The 18180-nt window shown below is 41.0% G+C and overlaps 1 protein-coding gene across 2 annotated transcripts in view; it reads left to right on the forward strand.

The window, feature by feature from the left end:
* tjp2b (tight junction protein 2b (zona occludens 2)) overlaps positions 1-18180 on the forward strand; it is a 56151-nt gene that overhangs the window by 22671 nt on the left and 15300 nt on the right. The window contains exons 2-12 of one of the 2 annotated variants that reach the window (XM_076047283.1): positions 3013-3066; positions 5034-5158; positions 6912-7014; positions 8272-8794; positions 9411-9514; positions 10249-10402; positions 15963-16068; positions 16795-16904; positions 17413-17476; positions 17790-17940; positions 18047-18155. In XM_076047283.1, the coding sequence (XP_075903398.1) occupies positions 3013-3066; positions 5034-5158; positions 6912-7014; positions 8272-8794; positions 9411-9514; positions 10249-10402; positions 15963-16068; positions 16795-16904; positions 17413-17476; positions 17790-17940; positions 18047-18155 (1603 nt within the window). Of the gene's footprint in view, positions 1-3012; positions 3067-5033; positions 5159-6911; positions 7015-8271; positions 8795-9410; positions 9515-10248; positions 10403-13129; positions 13353-15962; positions 16069-16794; positions 16905-17412; positions 17477-17789; positions 17941-18046; positions 18156-18180 lie in introns of those variants that run through there. The other variant, XM_076047282.1, reaches the window with a different exon arrangement.

Raw genomic sequence — 18180 nt, forward strand, 5'->3', positions numbered from 1 at the left:
CCTCTCATTTTTATTTAGAAAAAAAAATGGCAATGCGTATACAGTTCAAGTATGTTCAGATTGCGCCTGGAGCTCGGGACCTGCCCGACCCTCTCACCATGTACGACCAGACGGTCTCGCGCTCTCTCTCTCTTCTTGTGTTTCCGCAAATCGGTAATGTTTTCTTGCTGCTGGGGATCCGTAATGGCTGTGACACCAGATTACCAGCAACTCCAGCCCCCCTCCACCCCATTCCTCCCCCACCCCTCAGGCTGTTTGCTCATTGTTGGTCATGCAACCCAGCACGGTTGTATCATCTGCAAACTTGAGTGTAGAATTTGAGTGGGAGTGCGGCCAAGTGTGAAAGGTACGCAAAGGAGCAGACTGAGAACACAACCCGGGGGTGAAGGAAGGTGACGGCGATGCCGGTGAGGGTCTCCAAGTCCGACACGACGGCTCGTTGCAGTTACAAAGATGAGTGTCCGTGTTCTGATGGAGTTGAAAGCTGAGCTGAAGTCACCAGACGCCATCCTGGCCGAGGGTGTGGGATCCTCCGGCTGTGTAACGGCAGTGGGAAGTGCAAGTGTGATGCATCTGTTGACCGCACAGGCAAGTCGGTTGTTGGTTGAGCTCCACGAGACTGTTGGCCTCGATGTCGTGCAAGAACGACTCTGGGTGTCTTCCACGGTTGCTGGTGTGTATCAGGAAGTGATCAGCTGATTAGGGAGGCGGCAGCCGACAGTTACGGCTGAGCAGCGGGTTAGTTTGTCCTCTCTTACTGTTATTGGTATTAATTCTTCATCAAATCCTCATCTGGTTTTTATAAATGTGTTATTACCCGTCTTGCCTCGCTTTTTAATTTACTAAAATTTGGAAATCAAACTCTTTTGTATCGGGCATGCTTGCAGATTAGCAATGTAGTTTTGTGACTGCTAATAAGGAAATGACAATAATTGAGAGGAGCTTGACGAGCCCAACGATGGAGAGCGAGAGACAAAACAGTATGTCTAAAGTTATGTTTTTTGTTGTACCAGTGGACAATATGTAATCTGCCGAATGAATACTGTTTAGCATTACTCAACCATGAGAAACCTGAAGGCACATTGTTCTAAATATAGTGCCTTCAAATTATATATTTTTTCACCTTTTCAAATGTGCATGTATATACCAATATTATTGATATTTTTTATGTAGACAGTTGTATTTACATAAATGATGTTAAAAGCATTAAGTATGCAATCAATAATTTAGTGAATGTAACAAAAAAAAAAAAACATCTTTGCCAGAAGGTCTTTCATTGCCAGAGAATACACTGAAGCTTGTATGCACTTAGAAAGGGTAGAATACATAATTTACTAAACCTTTGTTTGCTTGTCCGGCATCATTGGTTCATTTCCCAGAGCTTATATGTTGTGGGTGAGTTTTATGTTGCCGCCTGCCTGACGTGCCTAAAAGTGGAGGGAAAGGTTTTTAGGGTCAGGACCCGCGAGACACGGTTGCTGTTGTGTGCTGAGAGAAAGTGCTGCAGAAGTAACAATACATACATTTGCAAAATTCCAAAGTAAGCTTTTTATTCATTGATTTGTTTATTTGTAAATCCGCACAATTGTTTTGAGTAGTTGTGTGTTTAAAATCTTTTTTTTAGACAATAATACAAACCTACTGCGGTCCACAAAGGTTTGCATGTGAAGAATGCCTGTAATATACAGTGGACCAGTGTCTGCCTGCACGACTGGTATAACTGCAGCACATAAATGGAGCTCTAAGTTTGCGTAGCTCCTTTTCAGTTTAGACTTTCAACTTCCAACATTCAGCAATCTGCCAACCAGGCGCATTTGCTTGTTTCTATTTCCATTGCACTGCATTTGCATTTTTGGAGGCTGATGCCTGATGTGCAAATGAAGTCGCGAATGATATACTTTCAAACTCTTATTTATTCATCTTGCTCCCACTCAGCTCTTGTGAGATGAAGCTGAGGTTGAGCAGACCTGCCGGCCTCCATCATCGTCTTCAAGGCTCCCTACTTCACATATTCGGCCTGCGTGCGTGCGTGCATGCGTCCGCGTGTGTGTGTTTGGGAAGAGAGTTAAAGAGCACCGAAGTGGAAAGGAATCAGAACAGATGTCTGCTCGAATAGTTGTCCAATTAAAATCACACACCAGTTAGGCAGAGAGACAGACAGGAGGACGTACATGCTGCTCTTATCGACAGGATACCGACTGTTCTTTCACAGAGGTCACTTCCCACACCCACACGAAACCATGTCTGTGTGTGTCTGTGTGTGTGTGTGCGTGTGTCTGTGTTAATCTGGGTTACTGCTGGTGTTCTCGCGGCTCAGTGATTTGTCTGTGGTTGCTACTACTAAGAGTTTGTCACCACCACAAATAATAGAATTGTAAACTTCAGGGTATTAAATGTTTCATTAAAGATCGCCCATTGCCAGAAACCATGTATCCATATGGAATGCAATATTTTCAATTTTTTTGTCGGTCTTTTAAGTTTAAATTGGAATCACCCAGGTTCACTACAAATGTTCACTTCATACACACTTCCTCCCATGGTACATTTACTGATCCAAGACATCTTGTGATAGGATTGCGAGCATTTTTTTTTTTATCACAAAAACGTGACTGTTTTATTTAGACGTTATCTTCGTACCATGACATGTTGGCTTCTGTCTTCCTCCGAAGGTCACCTGGCTGGTGTTGCGTGACACCTTAATATAAAAGCTGCTATCACAGAGGTCTAAACCACCTGTTTGATTTTGACAAGTGGGAAACACCTCCCCTTGTGTTAGTTTATCGAGCGCATGAAACGTTTATATGGTCTGATAAGTCTAATAATAATTCATTCAAAAATTGGATCATGTATTATGTTTTTGTTTCCTATCATCATGCTGAGATTGTGCTTCAAGGCGCTTGAAGCCCTGGATTGGTTCATTTTGTGACTTTTATTCTTTGCAGATGACTTTTTTGTATCTGGAGCTGCCAGTCACTCACTGCTTGTCCTGCTGTTTGTGTGTCAACTTTTCAGAGCTCCGGGACGGAGGAGATGGTGTGGGAGCAGTACACTGTCACACTGCAGAGAGTAAGCCCATTTAATAACTACTAACACACAGCAGGTCCTTGTTTTCATTGGTTGTTTTTTTTGCCTCACCTTTATTTGTGCAGTGTGATGCAAAACATCTCTCTGCATGATCTCACACCTTCAATAGAATTTGCATGCTTTGTTACACAATACTGCAAATCTTTGGAAATCTGTACTGTTTTTTGTCTTCATATGTTTCCTTTAAAATAAGAATCCAAGTACATCTGTTAACCGTACGCAAATCTTAAGTCCAGAGTGTTCAGTCTGTTTGGAGGAGGGCAGCATTCTCATGCTCAACTACAGCTATTTGTAGTACAATACAACACAAAAGCAGGGTGGGGAGGTGAGGCGTGTGTGCGATATGTGTAGATATAAATAGGAAAAGCTGGCTAGAAATCAATCCATAATTGGAACAATGCATTCCAGAGTTTGCCATCTGAATTTGGCACAGCAGCAACGTAATAGATAACCAGGAATATGACGACCGGAAGAGGAAACTATCTTCTCAGGGACACGTTTCCTTTTGTTGCTGTCTTTGTTCGGGGCTCCTTTCTGTGGCCTTGTGTCCTCCACCTTGTCATCTGCAACCCTTAATGGCAGAGCCATCTTTAGATTATAAAGTTAATTTCACATTATATCTACATTTATAGTGATGGTGAAATGGACTTGCACAGATACACTTTTCCTGAGCTCTTATCAGCAGCTCTCAGTGGCTGAAAAATGATAAAGTATAACTGATGAATTATGACAAGTTACATCTACATATTATTGCTTTTAAATCTCTCACCTTCCGTTGTGCAAAGCCTGATATGTACATCTTTGCAATAGTTTAATAGGCGGCATATTGCCGTAGACTATGAACAGCACCATGTACAGTGGCCACCAGTGCCTCTCTTCAGAAATGAAAATGATTGTTGAAGTGGAGCAGACTGCGGGAACTTGATAAGCCGAACCCTTTGTCGGAGGGTTTTCAATTGTTTGCAAGTTCCTTAAATATAAAAACAGAGCAGACAAAGGAGTGAATGGACAAGGAAGTTCTTATACATTTTAATTTGTGCAGTTGTTTCTGAAGAACTTCGCAGACACTCACAATTGCAGAGCACAGTGCTTAGTGTTGGCTTGTGTCTACCTGAAGAAATGTAGAAGAAATGTATTGGCCAGAAGCTAAAGCTTTAAATGAGCTACGTGCCTTGCTATATTCAGGTTATTAGAATAAAAAACAACAACAACAAAACAAAACACATTAACATGTAAAGAACAAGCAGTATTATCACATTTATAATTACAATCTGCAAGCATGGTGTGTTGTAAACCTTGTTAACTGGCTCTTACTGGCAGTCATGTTAATTGTTGCCTTCAGAACTGTTGTCCAGTCTCCCACTCCTGACAACAAGAAACAACACGTACTAGCAAATGGCACCTCAGGTCTAACAATCAAGAGCTGCTGAAATGATAAAATAAACCATATGAGAAAACTGTCATTGGCATTACAACAACACAACAAAGACATAATACCAGGACCATAAATGTTCTAATTTGTATAATTAATATTCAATATCATTAAAATAATCACACAACATTTTCATTTGGCACAATGGTAATGTTGTGGTACGATGGTTATATCTTTGTTGTTGTTGTTGTTGTTGACGTTGTGTTTTTGCTTTATCAGAAATGATCCTAAAAGTTCCCTGGTTCATATTTCTCAGTGACCAGATAGCTGCATCAAATCTCCTCTGCATTCAGCACAAAAATGGCAACCAGCTGTACAGCAAATACAAATGCAGACATCAGCGACGAGTCGACTTCAAATTTTGACAAAAATTGTGAATCAGTGTTCAAGTTCTTGAATTCCAGAATGACAAATCTATTTATTTCACATCATATTGCATCCAAAACTAGTAAATGGAAAGCTTTAAGTCCCATTCAATGCGCTATTAATAGAAACACTGTATTTCTTTTCTCTCTAGGACTCAAAGATGGGTTTTGGCATCGCAGTGTCCGGTGGCCGTGACAACCCCAACATGGACAGCGGTGAGACGTCTATAATTGTGTCAGACGTGCTTCAGGGAGGACCAGCAGAGGGATTACTCTAGTAAGTCTTTCAAAAAAGTAATCAAACCATTCTTTAACAGAGCATGACTCGTAATGCTTTTTGCCATGTGACTGTCTGACCCACAGTCTTTCCTTTATGGACCAGCTAGTTTCCGTTGTCACCTCATTTTTACATTGGTAGGACCTGCAGTGCTTGGAAAACCAAGCCGCTTTCTCTACTTCAGCACATAGTCGGCATGTTTTAAGAAGAATTTCATGAATGAAATGTTATAATCTGTTGTAATAACATCAAGATTTATGTTTGTAAAATCCCACCTCATTCACACATGAATTCTGTACACTGTCATTTATTTACACATGCAACAAACAGGAGATAATCCTTGAGCGAGGATTTCACACACATGGGAAATACAGGCTTACCCAAAAAATTTGATATCATTTCAAAAGCAAGTCATCTTGAAAACTACTAAGTGTAGCTCAATGAAAGTAAACAGTTCAGGTGTTGAGCATCATAAGTTTATTATGGGACCGATTTCAAAAGTGTTCAATATGTGCACCGCCTGTGTCACGGCACACATCAACTGGGTGTGCGAGCATATTCCAAGACGCACAATGACTTCTCTTTGGGAGTGAGCGGCGTGGCTCAACCTGAAAACAGAAAAAAATGAAACATTAAATATAAAATCTTGATCTTTTTCTATACATTCTGTGAAAATTTGAGCTTATTTCAACAAGAGTTGCCAAAAATTATTGGCCTGGGAAATTATGTACATTTTTTTTGGGACACCCCGTATTTATGCAGACTCATTGATTCCACCTGTATGACACTGATGACTTTTGATTATAATTGGAGTCAATTTGCCAGAGTTATGAATTACTATTAGTTTCATGAGTTGGTTCTCTGAGTCTAGAGCGAGGCCTCTGTTCACGTGTCTTTTTCCAGACTCATCTCACTAGGAGATACAGTAACATGGGTCTCGTGGCTGCCATGTGTTTCTCAGTGAACGCAGTGAGTTGTGTAGGCATTCTTAATGTTAAATTGAGCATTTTCTCAGTGGATGCTGATCTTTGGCCCAGTCAGAGAGGCCGACTTGGGAGCCTCAGGATTGAGCCCCTGCCAAGGTGCTGGAACTCCCAGGCCTGGCTCAGTAAGCCTGTGGACTTCAAGTGTCTTCGGGTCTTGTTTACGAGTGATAGGAAATGGAGCAAGCGATGGATGGGCGGTGATGGTGACACCTGTAGGACGGTACTGGGGGCTGCACCAGTCTTATTGTGCAGTGGTAGCTAAGCCATTGGGAAAAACATTTTAATTTACTGTTCTGTCTAAGTTCTAACCCTGTATTTATAGTCATAAGAACTGTACAGTTACTGAAAAGTCAAAACTGCAGGCCCGAGCAGCTGAACTGAGACTCCTCTGTCTGGCACTGATTTCCGCCTTAGAGAGAGGCTAAGGAGCTGGGACATCCACAGGAGTTGCTACTGCTCCCTGCCATCAGGATGCCTCCAGGTTATACACCTTTTAAGGTGTTTCAGAAACATCCCGCTGGGTGGTGGTCATGGGGTTGAGGCTGCGGTCTCGCCAGAGGGCTCATTTAGCCTGACAGGGCCCAGAGCACCTCAGGCAGAGCACCTCAGGGTCCCCCAGGAGGAGCTGGTGGGGAGAGAATAGCATGCAAACCCTACTGCCGCAACCTCGATCCCACTGAAGTGTGTGAAATGGAGGGATGTAAAACTTAAATTTGCATGTTATGTTCACTTTGCACTGAAATGTTTCATTTCTGTCCTTTTTCCAGTGAGAACGATCGAGTCATTCAGGTGAACTCCATCCCCATGGACAATGTGCCTCATTCTTTTGCTGTGCAATCTCTGCGTAAATGTGGAAAAGTTGCCAAAATAGTGAGTATGAGCGATACATTATTTGTCACTGAATAAGAATTTAAACAGTTTGACATAGTTTTGTGAGTCCACAACATTTTCTCTGTTATTACCAAAAGTGCATGAAGCTTTTATTGTCGTTGTCTCAGTGTATGAAATAACACTTCTATACATAACTGGAGCTTAGTACTTTTGAATTAAATTAAATACTATTATTTTTATGACATTTTAATGGTTATCCTTTGCATAAATAAGCAGTGTATCTCGTTAAAACAGTAAAAATACCAACATGGCAGGGCAGCCTGTAGTGATAATGCCCCCAGTCATATTCAAGATGGGTTGACTTTGAGAAGCACACAACAAAACAGGCTTTGGAATATGTGTGCCGAGAGGGTGCAAAGGTCCCTTATCTTCACTCTTTTAGGTGCTCCTCTGAAAAATGTGTATTCTGAAAAAACTAGTTAACTGAATCTTAAATGTATATCTGAAATGATACTCATTTTAGGTTGTGTAGACATTCAGGTTTAATCTTCTTCTATTGAAGGTTGCCCATCCTCATTTTCAAGGCACAAGAAGATAACCGCCATGACTGTTGTGCGTGACATCAGTGTGACACTAAACGGGTTCATTATATCGTCGGGTCTGGCTGATGTGACCTGTGTGTATTGCTGTTGCGTCTTTACCCAAAATCCTAAAAAAAAAAGACCTATAAAATATTTGAGATCATATATTTGCAGTTGCTAGTTACCGGAAAAGTAAAACCTGAGCGATCCAGGTACCAACAATGTTGTACATGAGTTTCTTCTGTGAAATGTGCAGTTTGTGTTTAGAGAGCAAACATTCATTCATGTTAAGAGGCAATATTTGGAATTGCGAAATTTGCGCTTTAATAAAGTTCATTCCAAAGCACTGAGTAACTGTTACTTCATCTTTTTTAACTTAAGTAATTAGTAAAGTAATTAGTAATTGACTACTTGTGAAACAAAGTAGTTCAAGAAGTAATTAGATTACTTTATTAAGGAGTAATCAGTAGTTGCATTACTTTTATGGAGTAATCCCAACAACACTGTTTATAACAATGATTAAAATGATTTATGTATTTGCGTTTTTTTTGCTCAACGTCTCTCCAATTTCTGCTCCACTTTGAAAACCGCTGGTCTAGACCAACGTTAAAAAAAAAAAAAAGAAAAAGAAAAATACGTGAATTGCTTTCACCTTTGCCTTCTTTGAATAAAAGCAGCTTTGATCTGATCTGATCCTTTCCGTTCCCTCCGTCAGACAGTAAAGAGACCTCGCAAGGTGGCCGTCCACTCACTGAAGCCGCCCCCATCGCCAGGCGGAGACAGTCGGGACTACGCCCCACCCACCCACTATTATGACACGGACAATGACAATGGCTGGTACCGCAATGAAAGCCGGGACCACACGTCCGATGTCAAAGGATACCTGGACCCCGATTACAGGGGAGGGCGGGACTACAACCACAGAGGAAGGACTCGTGGTCGGAGCCAAGATAGAAGCTCCCCCAGCCCAGATAGATCCAGGAGGGAGGGTAGCCGGGGTCGGGCCCGGGACACCAGTGGTGACCAGCAGCGGTACCACAGCAGAGGACGTAGCCCCGGGGACAGTTACCGCACGGAAGACAAGTACGAGCGCGGGGAAGGAGGAGGAGGAAGAGGAGGGAGGTATAGGAGCAGAGACCGACTAAATGACAACTCTCCATCCCCAGAGCCCTCCAGAGAGCTGGAGCCACTGGATAAACCTGTCAATGTTATGCTGGTGAAGAACAGGCCCAGTGAAGGTACAATATGCTGGTTATGCTGTCCTTTAGAATGACTTCTAAAGACATTTTAGCAATCCAAGATAAGGCATATTGAGTTTGAAGCGAGAAATCCTCTTTAAAATGAGCAACAACAAGCTGCTATTAGCGTGCTCGTGCTAGTGCTAGTGCTAATGCTGGTGAAGAAGGAAGACAAGTCTGCAACAGCGGCCATTTTAAACATGCATCTGCATAATTTACATCCTTCTCAAAACTAGCAGCATGACCTGACACAGTTTATACATGCAGTACATACAGCACTAGTTTGCCAGGTTTGAGCTTGAACCTGCCAGAAATTTCCTTTCTGAATAAAGTTGATAAATTTTGTTGTGTATAGATTCACTTGACTCTTTCTTTTAATTACTGCATAGTTTATGTTTTGTATTGCTTTTAGTGCTGTAACAGAGTACTGGTAGTTCCCCTAATTTGGGAGCAATACAGTACATCTAATCTATTCCATTCTAATAGAGCTAATAAAGAGGTTATTGCAAGCTGCATGTATGTCATGTTTAGGTGCTCCTGTTTATGTTTCATCTATTTCTTTTGGAGTGCAGAGGTTTGTGTTAACAGTGGCGTATGTGTTTGTGTCGTTGGGTAGAATATGGCCTCCGTCTAGGGAGTCAGATATTCATCAAACAGATGACCAGCACAGGCCTGGCTGCCAAGGATGGGAACCTGCAGGAGGGAGACATCATTCTCAAGGTGATTTTTTTCTATCATATTTTGATTCTTATCTGCGTTTGTGTAACTCAGTAGTTACTACTCAAGAACGTTGAGCAATGTATTTTCAATTTTAAATCAAGTGTTTCAATGAAATTTAAGTTAAAAGATCTGTGGCCAGAAAACGTTATGCACTTTCTATTCTAATCCTATACATTTGTTTTTTCCTTAAACTGTGATGAGCATTGAAGTGTCACATGTTCTATACACTCTCTTACAGCTCTTACTTGAGCTTTTGGTTGACACTAGTTGCAAAACATTACATTTTTGGCTGATTACAGAAGAACTTCTCTCTGCACTTAAAGCCCACCCATGTGGGTTTTTCAAGGATTTTTAAATTGGTTAAAACGTTCCGCAATACTTTGTTTTGCACAACTCAAGCAAACTTAACATGTGAACAGTAGAGAGAGTGATAAAGAGAGAGTGACAAAGGGCTGCATTTATAGATACTGACACATGTGGTAAAACTATTAATATCAGGTTTTATTATTGGTATTAGATATTCAGCTAATGTAATTACATGTCACACTGAAGCACTGGACTCTAAGAGGCTGGAAGACGGCGATGATTTCAAATTTTAAAGTTGAGATGTCAAAGCAAACTACTTTTCAAACCACCCCCCCCCCCCCCAAAAAAAAAAAAAAAAAGGTTGACGTCTACTTGAAGGTGTTATCTGGTCTGAGTTGTTGACTCGATGTCTTGTGCTCTGTTTGCAGATCAATGGGACAGTGACAGAGAACCTCTCTCTGCACGATGCGGGAAAACTGATAGAGAAGTCGAGTGGGAAGCTGCAGCTGGTGGTCCAAAGAGACCGTCGCCAGATCCTGGTGCGCATCCCACCGCTGGCAGACTCTGACTCTGACAACGATGGTAAGTGACTCAATGCTCTGCTGCATCAGTAGGTGCAGTGATAAAAAAAAGTTGGCAGTACGCCACACATATTGACATATGGACAAGAAATGGATGATTAATATCCTTTTTAAAGAAGTTGTTACTACAACTTAGTGTTTTTATACCGATCGAGGGACATTTCTGTCACTTTACTATAGGGACGTACCGATATCGAGACCAGTATCGGATATCGTACCAATGCCAGAGTGGAATACTCTACTCACACTCGTAAAATATGTGTTGATTCCACGACACCGATATCAGTTGTTTATGTACGTATATGACGTTGTGTTAAATTTGTGTTTGCACTGCAGTAAAGCTTGTGACAGTCACGTCGTGTTCTAGAAAAGTGAGCAATGTTTTTCAGATTACAGAACATCTGTGGGGGGGAAAAAAAAATCAAAGCAATTCCATAATGTGCAATTGCCTTATCAAATACTCAGTATCACTGAGTACTGAAATGCAAGTACTCGTACTCTACTCATTCTGCAACAAAGTGGTATCATCGCATCTCTACTTCACGACACGTTAGGTTGTCCGAGGTAGTGATCCGCTTTCAGCTTACTTCTGACGATGGGTAAAATAGTCCACATTTAAAAAATGTTTCAACCTTTCAGAGCCATAGGCCAAGTGTGCACTTTGTTGATATGTCACATAATAGTCTGTTAATGTAGTTCACTGCTTTTCCTTCCTTCATCATAAAGCCCTTTCGTCATCACATCTTCTCGAGAAAAGAAACGGTTGCTTATTGCCGAAACAGTGCCTGTGGTGATGTGGTTTGTTCTGTTATGTGCTACATTACAAACCACTTAAAACCATAATACTGGTTCCACTCCACATTTTTTAAAATTGTTTTCGTTGATTATACGACGTTTAAAAAGGGTGAATTTTAACAGAACTACACTTAGATCTTTGATTAATTTTTAGCAAATTAGCTTTTCATTTATTTCATTTACACCCATGAGTCGTTTCCAGGAGATTTGTTCTGTTTCCGGGTTCCAAGTGTTAAAACAAGAATCGGTTCACGTCACATGGGAATTGTTAGAGCATTTCACAATGTGAAATATGTCATTTGAGAATTCTGGATCCAACCTTTTCAAAGCAGCGTAAATACTTCTGTTTTCTGGCCTGAGTGTGTGTGTGGTTGTCGCTCTATCAAACTGCAAATCCATCTGACCCGTGCCTATTGAAAAAACAGCAAATAGACGCTGTCTTTGGCAGCAGTAGTCACTGCGTAGGGAGTCTGTTTAATATGTTAATAACATTCATCTGTTGAATGTAATTTGAATTTATTGAATAATGGAATGAAAACTACTAAAGCAGAAATATACAACATTCAATAGGTAACAAGCTGGATTGAGATAACGAATCTGTGGTTTGTGTGTAAACCCACTGCAGCTTTTTATTGGACAGTTGCTTCCTTGAAGGTTGTCCTTGACCAAAGTCAAGTCACAATCACTCATATAATGAACCTCTGAGTATCCCAGGCTCTTTGGCTTATTGAACGCTTAAGATTATACAAACACCAGATCTGATTTTTTTCTGTGGGTTTCCTGGGAATTCCAGTGTGAAGTTTTTAACCAGGCCATTATTATTAAAGGCGATATTGATCGGATTCAGTGCTTTAAATTTGACGATGCCTAATTGAAGATTTTTTCCTAGAGATTAAGCAAAAGGCTTTTTAAAATAGGTTTGAATATAAATTATATGGCTTTTCCCCCCTTGTGACACACTGGAGTCCCATTAAGAACCTGTAACAGAATGTGAATGGACACAGTTTTGGGGATGCAACACCATCATTGGTGATTTTCCTGAAACCTTTCAATTGATTTAATGTAATAATTTGGCGAAGAGCCCAAGCACGTTGAAAAGGGAGGAAAACGTCAGAGTGTTGATGTGTTTGCCGTCCATATTTCACATTCAAATGCACAAATCAGATTTCTTACTGTTTGACACTAGCTGCATGTCTCCACCCAGTGGCTGTGCATTTTCTGTTAGTCTTTTTACTTTGAAGAACTTGTCCAGTTCTGATAAAACTGCTGCTGCAGCTACATCCTGCTAATCTCTTTAGCCTGACGCTCACAACTCTTCCACTCTTTTTTTGTAAAAGAACCAATTCTAGGATGGATGTTGAAGATTTCAAAATAAATGTCAGAGATTCTTGAGATTCAGGTTATGGCACATTGTGGACATAGTATGGTTAAAATGATGGTTCCTCTGGGCCAAAAGTGTAATTACTTTTTGAAGTGTTTATAGCTGTTGTAAAGTGCAACAGGAAGAAGTAGGAACTACAGAACAAAATGATGGCACACGCCTGAACATCGTGCTTGACGCTATGCTCACTTGCAAACGTCAAACAGGATGACACTGGTTAGCATTAGTGGTAATGCATTCTTCAGACAAGCAATCATTTTTTCATACAGAAGACATAAAGAATGTTAAAAAAAAATCTATATATATTATAATTATAATATATAAATATAATATTTATACCTGATGTTCAGGCTGTATGGGGGTGGGGAATCTTGTTCCTCTGAATTACTGATCAGAAGCAGGAGGTCACCTGCAGGTCAGGAATGAATCTTGGCTGCAACCCTGCAGGCCGTCCTCCTGAAATGATATCGATTTCAAAGTGCTCATCTTGCCATGCAGAAGCGATCCGTGTAATCGCTCAAAAGTGCAATCTTTGTCTGTTTTCTCTTCCAGATAATATGTCATACTTTTAGATGAAGGACACCCTCTCCCCCCCAAGACACAGCATGTGTAACACTGTTGCCTTTCTCTCTGTAAAACGGCCGTGATGCAATTTGACTAAGTTGAAAAGCTTTCACACCCTTTGCACTTCTCTTGATACTACTCTAAAATCCTTGAAATAACTTTTTACTAAATGATCCATATTCCTGAATAAATAAACAAGTTTTAATCATTATGTACTTTGGATTGTGTGATTCATTCAGTGTGTTAAAATGCCAGTAATGGTCATTTAAAAAAATAAAGAATAAAATTTAATTTTGCCACTATACGGCTGCTTTCTGAGAAGTGTTGAATCCTGATTCTGTGCGGGTGATGACCTATGTTTCGAACACAGACGTGTTGCATGACAAGCGTGGCTCTTAAAGTGGGTAAGATGTTTGCTGCATTTCTCAGTGTCATAACATATTAATAAGAATTTGTCCTAACAGTGTAGAGCGCCGCCGCCGCCGTGTCCAGGTGGTATATCCAAACCCCCTCCTCCTCCTCGTCCTCCTCTCTCATCCATCTGCTGTCTCACCTCGTCTCACACCGACCTCATCCCGTTCACACGAGCCGCCACCACCGCACTGACGACGTCACTGTAACTCAGACACAGACGCCGATGGGTCCATTCAAACCCGGCATATGTCTCGTTTTTCTTTTTTGCCTCTTTAGCTAGCGGCATTAGCCAGCCAGTGTCAGGACGACTGGTGAGCCAGCCATTGCACATTTCAAGTTTGCTATTAGTTTTTCATCGTCCAAATCCTCAAAAGAAATCACTTTAAGCCTGCCTTTACTCACAGATAGTGTTGTCAAAAGTTTTTTTTTCAATACTGAAAAGGTAGTACCGATATGTCGGTACTACATCGGTACGAAACTTCCACGCAACTTTACCCCTCCCCCTTCACCACTTCCACGGTTGCTAGTATTGAAAATTGTATTGAAAATCGCATTGAAAATCAATACTTTTCCAAATATCGTATCTAAGTCTGAAATCCAGTATCGTGACAACACTACTCACAGAGAAATCCCAGGAATGATGCTTTCTGGTGATAATAGAATCTAAATGTCTACACTTTCTCCAAACACTCCTTCTTTCTCAATAGCAGGCACATCCTCACATTCTTCTCTTTCTCACACCCTCATTCACTTTCTCACAGCCTCTCCTCCCACCTTCCAAACTCTCAGTTCAGTCGAGCCTCGCATGCACTCTGTTTTCTAACCCTAATCAAACTAATTAGCACATATTGGATTGTTGCTGTTGGAAAACATCAGCACCTCGCTGACCTTGCTGACCTGTCCTCACTGTAAAATGAAAGTTAAAAAAAAAAAATGAAATCTGCTCAAACACATCAGCGTGATTAAAAGAATATGTCAGATTTGAACGTGGTGGGTCGCTTTCAGGGGGACAGACTTAACGCCGCTGTTTTAATTTCTTGTCCTTCATGTGGTTCACTGACTTCCTGTCGCACCTGAGCCCAAAACCGTCCTTTTGTTTCTAGGCCTTTTTTTTTTCTGTACTGACCTCTCTTCTGGCCTACATCTCCACCTCCCCCTCCCTCCTTTCAGGACTGTGCCTTGAACGCCACGCTCTCACTCTGACAGATAAAAGCAGCCAAATCAAAGCCTCACTCACTCACTCATGTTGGCTTCAAAAGTGGAAAGGGAAAAAAAAAAAAAAAAAATCAGCGCGACCGAAAGCAGGCCAGGCAGTCTCTGAGGAGAGCAGAGCCGCGTGTAAAGCTCTTTTGACTGGCTTGTTTTCAGGATTAGAAAGCAGTTGAGTGGTTCCATCAAGCTCGAGCTGCCGTCACGTATAGCGCACCAGAAGATGTGTCATCCATCTCTGGAGAGTCTCCCAACCTTTTTGAATCTCGTAGGTGCTCTAGATCTGACCACATCCTTTTTTGCTTTTGTTTTTTATTAATGGTGCTGCTGGCCAACTTATTTTCCACATCAGAACTTAGTGTATCTTCATCTTGCCCCCCTCCCCACGCCTCTCATGGCCTTTCAGGAAGTCGATTAATTCGATGCCTAACCACCCCCAGTTCTGCCAATTTACTGTATTATTTTCATCATGACAATAGTGCACTTGCATCGTCTATGTCCTGGCCACAGCATGGGTTGTTCTGTCTACCCATGATACAAAGCCAATGCATAGCTGATCTCAGAATGTGTGGGCAGCAGCTGGAGCTTAATAGAATCTCAGCACATCATCTGTGGAGTTGCACAAACAAAGATACAGACCCTCACTCTCAGTCAGCCAATTACAGAAGCTGGCTCTCTGAGGTGAGATATTTCTGCAATTTAGCAACTGCTTATGACATAATCCATACAGCTGCTTGGTTCCCTCTAATGATCAGCAAAAAGTCATTTGGACAATCGCCAACTCTCTGTTTTCACACTTTTCTGATTTGCCCAAAAAAATCAAAACATGAGTCAATTCCAATCATTAAACACACAAAACATGGAAAATTGGATCCAGCATAAGACTGGAAAGCAATCGGAGATCCAAATTCAAAACATTGTTCTATATTTAAAGGAGGATATGTTTCAAATACTGGCTGCTTTTATCTTGAGTATGGCTCTGTAACACTCTCTCTCTGTTTCAAAAATCTTTTGCAATCCCAGGTGTAATAATCTGCTGTTTGGGGGCTTCCTGATGCAACATTATTAGTTTTTTTTACTGCTGCATCTTGTGGTGATGGTCCTGCTGCTGGTGATGGCACTTAGCTTGGGAAGTGGCGCTTTTTAGCTTTAAAGACGTTGATGTTTCTAATGGAGCCATTTTTTTTTCTGTTGTCAGACCTTTCGGAGATGGAGTCCTACCATTCCTATTCTCCACCGGAGGAACGGAGGTCCCGCCAGTCTGACCTGTCCTCCCACTCTTCTAATGAACGAGACAATCCCAGGTAATGGAAGACTGAACGTCCCCTTTGGTTGGTTAGGCTAACTCACCCAGTTCTCTTCAGGGATTATTACAAAACTGACCCTCCTTAAAGGTTAAGTGTGCACTATTTTGAGATTTCAAAGAAGAAACGCTGACATCAAGTGGTTACATTTTGATGCAGCATCTTTCACTCTCCCTCCCACTCCTGAGCTTGCCAGTGAACTACGGTGACCTGTGCACCCAAACTTGGATACCTTTTCTGCCTTTTTCTTTGTGGGTTTTTTGGGGATGCAGGTGTTCACCCTAATTACATATGTCCAGCTGTCAGGCAGCTGGATTGTCAACACCAGGCTTCCTTAGAAATATGGCAGTGCAGGTTGGCAGCTAACTGGGAGCAAGAACCTTGATCTGTGTATATTCTTATATATAAATAAGAACCGTTCTAAGAGTACGAAAACCAAATTAGTTTTATTGTAATGCGAGTATACACTTTTTTAAATGTATTTATGGGCAGTATATTAAAATTTAACCTTTAATATTTAATATTAACCTTTTAATATAAAAATCATAAATCAAACCGAATGTTGCACACTGGATCTTTAAAACATTTAAAAAAAAAGAAAAAAAAGAAAAACCTAATTGGTGTTTTGTTCAACCTGGCTTCTGTCTGACGTGAAGGATGATTTGGTGGCAGCTGTTGTCATAACAGAGCCTCTTATCCTGAGTGTCGATATGTGTTTTGTGACAGGGAAGAACCCATGAAGACGGCAAAGATGTCCGCCATGGCCTCACCGTTTAAAATACCCGAAGCCCCCGCCGAGCTGGAGGACGACACGCCACAACATGAGGAGACTCCAGGTTTTCTCTTGTTACTGTGTCCACAAAAACACCTGCTGCAGTTATACAGCTTATCCACTGATACATAAATCATCTCAATGTCAAACTCTTGGAGTTCTCAATGGTTGATTTTTGGTGAACATTTTATCGACAGAGGTTTTATTGGACCAGTTGAAGAACGTTCTTCAATTCTGTATGGATTTATTTATTGAAGGACATCACTTTTAAATTTAGACTACTGATGCATGTATTTAAAACTCATGAACAGGCCTTTACTGGTTATTTCCCATTTTCATATAGCTAGTAGTGTATTTAACTAAACCTCTCCACGGATTCATTACAATTATATGAATGAACTGCATTATCGCTAACTCAATTAGCATCGCGCTACATATAGCTATGAGCTATAATTTCGGCCGGTTAAATCAAATTTTACATACATACATATATATTTATTTATTTTTGCCATGCTTGATGACACATATGGCTTGCTGGTGGCAGGATTAATTTTTGATTTTCTTCATTTCAGCTTCTGTAACAAAAACACCCAAGATTCTCCTTCGACCATGCCCAGAAGATGAAAAAATATATGGGCAAGTTTTTTTTTGTTTTTGTTTTTTAATTACTTATGCACATGCTGTGCATTAGTTAGTATAATATGAGCTGTGGTCTTTTAATTGTTAAATGTTTCTAGATCCCTACTTGTCCTAATTTTTGTTATTTTGCAAAACACCCCAACAACAAAAATATAGATAAATGATCAAAAATAAAACTGCTAGTTATATTAGAAAAAAATAACACCTGAAAGCTTTTCTGTGCTCATTTTAATAACAAAAAAAAATCTCAAAATGGCAAGATTTTATCAAACACATGACTGAACATATTGCACGCTGTCCCCTTGTACAGGCCAAATACAGTAATGGTGAATTTCCAAAAGGGTGACAGTGTTGGGCTGCGGCTAGCAGGAGGGAACGACGTGGGCATCTTCATCGCCAGTGTTCAGGATGGCAGTCCTGCTGAGGAGGAGGGTCTGCGAGTTGGAGACCAAATCCTCAAGGTATTCAATTCAACTACAGCGAATTTGCAGCGTGAATGGAGGTGAGCAGCGAACATGTGTAATAGGTTGTGTCACTAACTGTCTCACACTTTGATTCTGTCCTAAGGTTAACAATGTGGATTTCCAAGGTGTGGTGAGGGAGGAGGCCGTGCTCTTTCTCTTAGAAATCCCCAAAGGAGAAGTGGTGACAATCCTGGCCCAGAGCAAACCAGATGGTAAGACACTGCAAAAGCAGAATTA

Source organism: Nelusetta ayraudi, unplaced genomic scaffold (genome assembly GCF_046127955.1).
Source record: "Nelusetta ayraudi isolate G7.1 ecotype Tasmania unplaced genomic scaffold, CSIRO-AGI_Nayr_v1 ptg000092l, whole genome shotgun sequence".
Classification (NCBI taxonomy): Eukaryota; Metazoa; Chordata; class Actinopteri; order Tetraodontiformes; family Monacanthidae; genus Nelusetta; species Nelusetta ayraudi.